Genomic DNA, 10,296 nt, shown 5'->3' with positions numbered 1-10,296 from the left:
AGTTACACAAGAATGTAGGTTGTTTTACCAATTAATACTGTGTATTTCACTTTCAAAATACTTAATTGAACTTCAGACGTATAATTTATTAAGTTGACAGGGGATATTGTCGGTTTTATATCGTAAAGAAACTAAAACGTGATATATTTATCTCCCCCTTTCTCGCGATTAGTGGTTTCTTCCTCCCAGAATCCTTCAGTGCACGGCAACATGGCGGCGCCCGGCAAGCACGTAGGGCGTTATGTGCAGAGAAACAGCAAGTTCTTGCTAAATAACCTGGATCGATTATGGGGGAGTCACAGGTAAGAATGTCTTACAAAATGTGTTTTGAATCAGCTGTGTATGAAATTGACGTTGTCGTCGAGTGGCGTTAGAAGCGATCTGACAGCCTTGCAGCGAGCATCATTTGACAGGAGGAGGTCAAGGCGTCTCGATTCTAGCATCACTGTAGGCTCGCTGTGTATTAAGGAATAACGTAAGATTTTTTTTTGACCGACGAAATTAATGTCTGGCGCTTAAAATAAACTGGTTTAAAGCTAAAGGATATTCATTTGTCGCCGAAATGTCGTGACTCGGCTATTATGGTACTTTGAGATTGATAGTGTTTGTTTCATGCCACCGTCTTCTAGAGCAGCAGTGTCAAACTCAAACACAAAGTGGGACCAAAATGTAAAAACCTCGACAAAGTCGCCGGCCAACATTGATATGTATTGAAAAATCTGTACGCACGAACGAGTTTTGTTTCAACCTAATAATATCCTTCAATAAACGTCCTGTCTCGTACACCAGCAAAGCATTCTGGGATTTGTAGTATTCGCCGTACATCAGCCGTATAATATAATCCAGCCAGCACTAGTATTGATTTTGTATTGCCTTGCAGGTCACATATAATTCCAATAATTCCACTGTGGGACAAATTTAGGCCCACGGGCCAGCGTTTGACACCTTTTGTTATTTGTCACGATTCATGAATCTTCCATGTTGTTGTACGCAAGACTTTGCTTCTCCCCATCTTTACTCAATTTTCCTTGCATTCAGGAGTTTTGGTTGGACCTCTTTGCTGCGACAACAAGTCGCGGAACCCCTAAGAGGTAAGTTCCGTTTGATATCCCGTAAGTGCTGCTTGAGGGGGTAAAGTAAACGCTGTCTTTGTGTTTATAGTTGTTTTTCTGGTGGACAATTTAGAGAGAAATCCGGAAGAAACCTATCAGCCGGCAGCTTCTCTCTGAGAGGCCAAACCTATTGGGATGATGTGCCAACTCGTTAGCTGTTAACGGTAGCTGTCAAACGTACAGCAGTTCAGTGATGCTGTCAGGGCAGATCGATTTCTATTTAAATCACACATTAGTTCTTAGAAATTACAGATAAATCCATCACAGTTACACCACAGTCCCCCTGAGTCTAAGTGTTTCACAGGGCAGACTATTATTATATATTGTAATATAATTTTTTATTATTGTTTACACGACTAATACTAAAAATGACATTGATTCTGAGTGAGTTTCTGATGAAGATTATTGCTTCGTCTTTGTTCTGGGACATTAAACCTACATGTAAATTCATCTCCACCCTTTTCTTGCAGATTCTGCAGAGACAATTGTCATCCCCAGGAAGAAAACATGGTACGTTTTCTCACAGACAGTGGACTGAGTTATTTTATACTCTGCGTGTGTGTGTGTGTGTGTCACAACAGTGTAAAATGCATCGTTTTGTTCAACTGAACAGGAGTAAGGAGGCCGTGCTGGAGGCTCTGGCTTCAACTGTCAGCCAGGTGAGCTCCGCCTCCTTCTCAGGCTTCTTTACACGCTGTGAACTGCTTGCTCCGTGTATATTCTTATAAATATAAGAATCTTTTACCCCAAACACTGCTTTTAACTTGCTCTTTACGTGCTGTGAAGTGGCAGCCTGCAGTGAACCTTTACAAGTGTTGCATCTTTTTATTTCCATGTTTCTCTCCCTCCAGGACCCCACAGCGTATCCGTACCAGTTCCAGGACGACCCTTACCTCACCCCCAGGACCTTACCTGAGTTTGTATGTTCTTCCGAAGTACTCTCACTAACCTCGCACTGCTGTTTCCCGCTGTGATAGGTCATTCTGTGATGATTGTTTTGTTGTTTTTTTTTAATTCAAAAGGATACTACAGGCTGTTTGAAACAAATCCACTGTTTCTAATAGGGATATACAGTATTTATTCATCATTCTCTCTCTCCCTCTTTCCCTCTGCAGAAGCTGTACTCTCTCTCCATAGAGTCTGGCCGATCCGCAGCCAAATACTTCATCGACAACAATCCCAAGTTCTTCGCCAAAGACTTTGCTGAGCCACACATACCAGTAAGACACGCGGCCATGAAAATACCCAGTCAATGTACACTGGTGGTAAAAAGAAGAAAAAAAAATAAGTATTTGGACACCTCATGCATTTGTGATGTACTGTGTTAGTCAGTCTTAAGTCTCCGAGTGCAGTTTATTTTTGTGCAGTCACCAGCATTTACCCGCCTGCTGCAGCTGAACCGTTCGCTCCAGCTCAGAGCTGCGAGGTTCAGCAAGAAACATGCAGTTCTGATCTGCGTGTTACACGAGAGTACAAGAACTACTGGAATTGAATTGTCTTATTTTGTCTTATTAACATGAAACAGCGAAACATTGCAATTTGTTTGCGTAAATTTTTTTTTAAGGGTGTCCGAATACTTTTTTTTCTTGCCGACAAAAAGCAATTGTGACATTTTAAAATCAATCCAAATGTTATTGCAAGTACAATAAAACGCACTCACTGAACTTATGTTGTGGTCGTGGTGTGCGTCCAGTGTCTGATGCCGGAAACGATAGCGCCCCTTCTGGAGGAGGTGAGCGAAGCAGCTTTGAAAGAACGTATCCACCTGAGGAAAGTCACTGCTGCTGTCGACCTGTACGACCAACTGCTGCAAGCAGGTAGCGCCTCCTGCACATGCCAATGCATGCAATTGTTGTGTGTGTGTGTGTATACGTATGCAGTCAGATACTAAATACGGACAACTAAGCGAGTCTGTCGCTGACGAACTGCTTCAAATATTCATCCGGAGGCATCTCGAAACGCCGCTTGAACCCTGTTGGATCCTAACGATCCTCGTTCGTTGAATCTGAGTCTTGAGGAGAAAGATGCCATCGACGATGTTTTGTCAGTGCATGAAGTCTTACTGCTATCTGTCCCTGACCCAGTCTTTCTATACATAGAAAATAAACCAATTCTTCGTGCAAACACGCTCCGATGTTATCCTCCTCTGATTGGCTGTATGGTCTCCACACCCCAGCCTCATTGGATGTTGCTGCAGGCTTTGTTCCCAGTTTCCGGCTAATGTCAGAGATTTGGCAAAGAGCCAAATGATCCGCTGTTCCTTTTTTTCTGGTATTGCCTGGAGGCACAATTCACTATAAGAAAGTCCGGAGGTTGTAAAGCTCCACTCCCTGTGACCACTCTGCTGTGACCAATGTGCTCATTAACTTTACGAGAGTCTTGTTGCTGTCCACTCTTCCTGTGTCTCTTCTCACATGACTCTGCACAGAGCTACACAGCATGTTATGCATACAATGCTTATGCATGGGTCACAAACATCTAAACTAATTATATTATTAAGCACAAGCATCTAAGATAAACATGATATTACCTTCATATATATATACAGGTACTACCCAGAAAATTAGAATATGCTGAAAACTTAAAAGGTGAATTTGACATATTATATAAAGGAATACTATGAAAATCCATGTATTTTGAGTTTTTATTTCTTTGGATTTTGCTGATCAGGTCTTGCAGCTAAAAAAAATCTCAAATTCTAAAACTCAGAAAATTAGAATATTACATAAAGTCAAATCTTTCTGAAAATCTTAATGAGCAAAGTTACAACAAGGAACTGCTTGAGAGGCCAATTTGCATGTAATGGCTCAATAAAATTAGTTGGTTTCATCTTTTATGTGAAATTGCCAAAATAAAACAACTTTTACTTGATATTATATTTTTTCGGGTAGTACCTGTGTATGTGTGTGTATGCATGTTCGTATGTGTGTGTGTGTGTGTGTTTTTTTTCAAGTGTCCCTTCGCCTTCATCTTCCAGGCACGTCAGTCTCTGTGGAAACCACCCACGACCTGCTGGATCTGTTGTGCCTCTACTGTGACAGACAACCGGCCGAGGACGGAGGCCCATTGCAGGAGGACGCTGTGAGTTTAATCCGGTCGGCCAAACTTGAAGAAATGATATTAATCCTGAGTCAGTCATCAAATAGGTGCATTTCATCAGATTTTTTTCAGTCTTGTCAGAGTCATTTCCATAAAGAGCTCAATACCGTGGGGGCTTTGAAGACGCTGATTTTGTTGTAACTTTGCTTTTGTTCATTTTCAATTGACATTAAAACACATGTTCTCTACATGTTCTCCACATGTTCTCTACATATCCCATGATATATGTTTTCCTCCTATGAGGTGGCTCACCAAAACACTCCATCCATCCACTGCTGCTCCGGCTCCCTCGGTCATATTTTAGAACCCACCATAGCCTCACCAGTCAGAAAGTCTCCCCACAACTCCCACCCTTTGATTTAGAGCTTCAGTCAAAGTGATGAACTCCGTTCTTCCGTGCGTGTTCAGGAGGGCTCTGAAGAGGAGGCAAAGAGAAGGAGAGGGAAGCCCCGGCGCCCCTCGGACTTCCTGAGGTCCTCGTGGAAGGAGAACAACAACGCAGAGAGAATCTTCAACCTGCTGCCGGAGAAGCACACGCGCTGCTACTCGGCCCTGATCAGGGGCACGGTGATGGTACGTGGGAAGAACTTGATTTGATTTGATTGATTTATTTCGAACATGAAGGAAAAAAGTAAAAGGGATACAAAACCAAAACATATGAAAGAAAAGTAAAAAAACAAAACAAAATGATAAGTAAGCAAACACCAGTGAAATATACATTAAAATAATGTTATTCATGTCCGAAAAGGGGTTGGAGGAAGTATAAACTTATATGTACCGAACCCTAAACTCAAATAAATATACAAACTTATGAACTAAATTAAGTTTATACAACTAGATGACAGAAAACAGAAAACAACAAAACAGAAAACAACAAAAGACAACTCCAGTTATAATACAGTGCAGAAATTCAACTGTAAGAACACTGGAGAAATTTTATAAGTCTATATAGATATCGTGTGTGTGTGTGTGTGTGTGTGTGTGTGTGTGTGTGTGTGTGTGTGTGTGTGTGTGTGTGTGTGTGTGTGTGTGTGTGTGTGTGTGTGTGTGTGTGTGTGTGTGTGTGTGTGTTATATTCATGTATAGAATGAACTTTTGGGTGGTATTGCAGCGATGGAGAACCCGAGGAGTCAAACCAATCCTCACTAAGTCGCTCTGTGTTTCAGCACGGAGCTCCGGCGAAGGCCTTCAGCTTCTACACAGACATGCTCAACAACAGAGTGGCGGGTGAGTCGCAAACACTGCTGACTTTGAGCTCAGCCTTTTCATAGATGTGTTACGTTAACCCCTCCCGCCCTCCACCTGCACCAGGCGACGTCCACATCTTCAACGCCCTCATATCGGTGGCTCCCGACGTGCGGGAGAAATACAGCGAGAGGTGGGACCTCATCACCGTGAGTTCCAGCTCTCGTGCTCTCCCTCAGACTCGTCGGTTTATTTTTTCGCATACCCGGTCATGTTCCAGCGTCTGTCTGTCTGTCTGTCCATCTGCAGGAGCTGCTCACCCAGATGCAGCAGCAGAAAGTGCAGCCAAACCTCTTCACCTTCAACAGCGTCCTCAAGTCCCTGAAACGCTGCGGAGCTCCGGTCAGATCTCAAGCTCTGCACACCCTGAGTGAGATGAAGGCCGTGGGAATAGGTGAACACACACACACACACACACACACATCTATCTATCTATCTGTCTATGGATCTATCCATCTATCTGTCTGTCTATGAACAATAATTCAATTTAATTCCATTAGGCCCTTGAAATGTAGCATCTCATTTTCAATGAGGTCCCAAATAACACAAAGACAGACATTTCAAAGATACACAAAACACACATCATCTCTCTTTTTTTTTTTCTAAAGGTAAAAGCAGAGATGATGGACTTTAAAAAGTGACTCGCTTCAAAAGAAATACTCAACAAAATGTGTTTGTGTGCTCTTGTGTTGATTGCAGCTCCCAGTCTGGCCTCCTTCAACTACCTCCTGGGCGTCTTCTACAAATCAAGTACTGGCTCCTTTGCGTGGCTTTGTTGCGACCGGTTGTCGGTGTCGTCGTTTCAGCTGTTTCCATTCTTTTTTTTTCCCCCTCAGCCTCTTCCGGTCACGGCAACACCAACATTTTGCACGACGTGATGTCAGAGCTGGAGGGAAGCAGCTTCACCTGCCAGGACCCTGATGACGGTCGGTTGGTTGTTTGTGTCAAGTAAAAGTGTCTACTTAACGCACGTCTCCACTAGCGCGGCACGGCTCGGCACGGCACGGGTGTGTTTCCACTACGACTAATGTTGTCACTGCTCAGTGTGGGCTGAAGTGTCCCTGCCAGCGAACGCTACGCTCAAGCAGAACACGGAGTTAGCGGTGGTGGCTAACAGCTTAGCGACATGAGACAACGGTTGCACTGAAAGCGAGAGTTGCCGAGCCGAGGCGCCCGTGGAAACGTGTTGAGATGAAAATGATTTTCTGCACTTTGTCTTAACATTGTTGTCCTGTGTTTTTTTTGTTTTTGTTTTTTTTTGTCTCTCCAGTCCTGTTCTTCTTAAGCGCAATGAGAATCGTAAGTCTTTTGTTGTTTCCTCTGAAAATCCCTCGACCTGCAGTAACGTCTCCAGTCTGTTCTAGGGCGCCATTGGATTTCAATTCTATTATCGTTTTTGCTGCGTTTTCCGAAAGCAAAAAGCCCCAAAAATAGACGAGATGAAGAAGAGCATGTCTGAAATCAGCATGGCTGTTGCAATTACGGCTTTATTTATAGAAATGTAACATTTTAAGGTGTCTCTACTTCTTCTTTTCTTTTCTCTTCCACAGTGTCTGGATTATAAAGACCTGGAGCTGGGCTATAAAATCCAGAGTCTGGTGGAAGTCGGGGAGAACTGGAGGCTCCTGGGGGATCCGCACCAACAGAGTCTCTACTAGTAAGCCTGAAACGCACCATGGGCTTTGATCTGCCCAGGTGTCAGAGTGTTCACCAGTTTGTCTGGAAAGCGACCTCCTGCTAGTTTCTACCCTGCCACTTCCCAAACCCCGTTGGTTTCTGTGTGAAATAACCCCGCCTCTCCTCTCTCCAGCGGCCGCTTCTTTCACCTGCTGTGCATGATGGAGAACATCGACGTGGTGCTGAAGTGGTACCGACGCCTCGTCCCCTCGGTATGTACGTCAGCTCCCTGCTCAGCTGCTGCGTCGCTGTTCTAGTGTTTGCTGAGCAAAAATGTGCAAGCTGCCACTGCTTCCTCACTGCTGCACATTGCATCACGCACTTCACTAATGGATGGATGGATGGACAGAGAGTTTGTCCTTTCACACCCAAGTACAGCAAACTTTTGTCAGGAGGAAAACCTGGGATGCCATCAAGTTCAAAATAGTCACAGATTTAAGTCCAAAGCATCAAAATGTAAAAATGAATACATGTGTTTGTGTATGTATGTAGGTAAACACATGTATATACATATTTCATACATTTGTTTGTGTATTAAAATATAAACATAATCATTATACAAACAAGAGTGCCGTCCCAAATACATTTAACTGCACTTGAGCACATTTTCCCCGCATTGTTCCATTGACTTTCATCGAATTCCTTTGCCGATACTTTTCCCAGTGAGGTTTCATGTTGGTTGAGGTTAAAATGAAATCCAGAGTTCTTTCCCCCCCCTGCGTTGAACCGGGCACAGTGCGGTGGTCTCATCGTAAACCACAAACGTTAAAAGGGCCGTGGGTTTTCCCGCTTCTTTTCCTGATGCTCGGAATTCCCTTCCCTTCCGTTCTGCTTCTAGTTTAGATTTCCAGCGAGAAAGTCTGGTTTCTAACCAAGTCTAAAGGCGTGAAAGAGACTAAAGTGGCGCCGTGTTGTTTTCAGTTGTACTACCCGACCTCCCAGGGTTTGAAGAACCTGCTGCAGGCTCTGGACACGGACAGTCGCCTGGACCTGCTGCCCACCATATGGAAAGGTGAGCGAGCGGGAAGCCGAGAGGACCGCGTGGGAAGCCGAGAGGAGATTGGAAAAGTGACATCTGGTTGCACGTTGCAGATATTCGCTCGCTGGGCCATGACAATAAGGAGGACCTGGTGCTGGAGCTGCTGTCCCTCATGTCCAGAGACGGACACGCTCCCGAGGTCAGTACTGAATACATGGAAAAAGCAGCAAAAGCTTGGGACTGGTGAGACCGCAGTGGGTTGTAAAGTTTGACGGGGGGAGCAGGGCTCAGCATCGCGTTGTAACGTGGAAATTATCTCAAAATAACGAGATGGCTTCACATTTTTACCTGATATTTGGCCCCCGGGCCGTAGTTTGCCCACCCTGGCATTGAAGCATATTTTCTTCTTCCTTTTTGTGTGTGAGCAGATCCAGGAGTCGTTTGCACAGTGCGCCCTGGGTGTGAAGAGCGTGTTTGACGGAGGAGACAGAGGGAACCCCCGTCTGGAGTGGAGCAACTCCTCTCTGTCGCACATCGCCACCTTGCTGCTGCGAGCAAACAAGACCAAGGAGGCCTGGTGAGAGAGCGTCACTCTGTTCACACTGCTCCAGATCTGAGTCTTTTAAAAATTCTTCTGATTTTTTTTTTTTTTTTTGTTAATGTTCAAGAGATTTTGACTATCGGATATGAGCCTGATGCAGGCAAACAGCCAGTTGTGGCATACTTTAGTTTTCCTGCAGTGTGATCAAAGCCTTGCACTGTATTGACTGAATAGCTTTTCACCGCCAGCTCATCAAGTAGAAAGCGTCTGACCTTCCCATTGTCCTCTGTCTCTGCAGGGATGTGCTGCAGCTTTTCAAAGCCAAGAACAGAGTTCCCTTGTAAGTTCATTGCCAGCACGAAGCTGCAGATGGCAGTAAAGTTTTCGTCTGCGAAATTTCAGAACCAACGTTCCCCTGTCTGTGTTTGAACCTCCAGCGATGGGCTGCTGGAGGACTTCCTGTCGGCGTGTGGCAGCGACGGCTCCTCCCAAAGAGCCGTGGAGCTCGTTCAGCTCTCCGCCACCTTCTGCCTCGCTTCAACGCCGCAGCTGGCCAAGCGAGCGCTGGAGGAGTTTGAGCTGACTGAGGAGCAGAGGTGAGGAGGAGGAGGAGGAATGTTGGATGTTTTTCTATTTTTTTTTTTTATTTGTACCCATTTAGCAGCATAGCAGCTAAATGCTGCTTCACCATGTTTGGTTTGAACTCTTGGCTCCGCTATCTGACCTGAAGTCCGCAGATCTCAGAGTCCTACTGGCTTCATATTCCATCGGTTGTGGACCTAAACCGTTCAGTTACTTCTAGACCAGTAGTAGCAAAGTCTATTCCACAGCTGACTGGGAGTCAGTGCATGATGCATCGTGCAGTATATGACGCATGGCGTATTGACTCTGCTGAAAATGTCTCTCTCCTTCCTCAGAGCGGTGTTGACTGAACTCCAGTCTGCTGCTGAGGCCTCCGACTGAACGGCAGCAAGACGCCACAAAATATTGTAAACCTATAGAAACTGTACTTGTAATTGTAAGTGTGTATTAAAAAAAAAAATGTCACAAGGATTAATTTAAACCTTTTGCATCGATGTTCAGTTTGTCCATGAAAGGTTGTGTCTTCTTGATTGCACACTTGGCCATAATTTTAATTCGCAATTTAACATTTAGCTTCGCTTTTAATAGAAAAATCACGTAGAGGAAATGGGAGCATGGCAAAACCCACATACAGCACAACAGGCGTTCTGGATGCCACTTGTTTCACAAATACCCATATTTAAGTGTTTTTTCTTTAGGCTACCACTTGTAATAATAATACTTAAAACTAAACAATGCAATGTAGTTTTTAGTAAATGAAATTTAGCTTTAGTGCAGGTGTCAACTCTCTGGACTCAACCTAGGATGCCACACACACCCCCATTCCCCCCCGCCCCCCCCCCCCCCCCCCCCCCACACACACACACACACACACACACGCACGCACAAGTATTCCAAAGATTTGAGTTACTTCAACTGTGACATTTCAAGATTCATACAAAAAAATGAACCGTCGCTCAAACACTCTCATCAAACCAAAAGAATAAAACAAAATGACAACGTTTGTTTCTTCTAAATCTAAGAAACAGACTGAAAATCTTCGAATCAGACTGAGCAACCAG

At 44.4% G+C, this 10,296-nt stretch overlaps 1 protein-coding gene across 1 annotated transcript; it reads left to right on the top strand.

Annotated features, from left to right (window-relative positions):
• The first annotated feature begins 148 nt into the window (after positions 1-148).
• On the top strand, positions 149-9,716 carry ptcd3 (pentatricopeptide repeat domain 3). Its single transcript, XM_076048204.1, has 23 exons — positions 149-302; positions 1,039-1,091; positions 1,583-1,622; positions 1,726-1,771; positions 1,964-2,032; positions 2,228-2,332; positions 2,806-2,929; positions 4,090-4,193; positions 4,620-4,784; positions 5,378-5,438; positions 5,523-5,605; positions 5,706-5,850; positions 6,156-6,206; positions 6,293-6,382; positions 6,727-6,755; positions 7,007-7,113; positions 7,267-7,345; positions 8,055-8,145; positions 8,226-8,311; positions 8,541-8,689; positions 8,952-8,993; positions 9,091-9,249; positions 9,571-9,716. The coding sequence occupies exons 1-23, from the start codon at positions 211-213 to the stop codon at positions 9,614-9,616; spliced, it is 2,016 nt and encodes a 671-aa protein (XP_075904319.1). The 5' UTR covers positions 149-210; the 3' UTR covers positions 9,617-9,716.
• Positions 9,717-10,296: the final 580 nt, after the last annotated feature.

Source organism: Nelusetta ayraudi, unplaced genomic scaffold (genome assembly GCF_046127955.1).
Source record: "Nelusetta ayraudi isolate G7.1 ecotype Tasmania unplaced genomic scaffold, CSIRO-AGI_Nayr_v1 ptg000097l, whole genome shotgun sequence".
Classification (NCBI taxonomy): Eukaryota; Metazoa; Chordata; class Actinopteri; order Tetraodontiformes; family Monacanthidae; genus Nelusetta; species Nelusetta ayraudi.
This window is presented reverse-complemented; position numbering and strand designations above follow the sequence as displayed.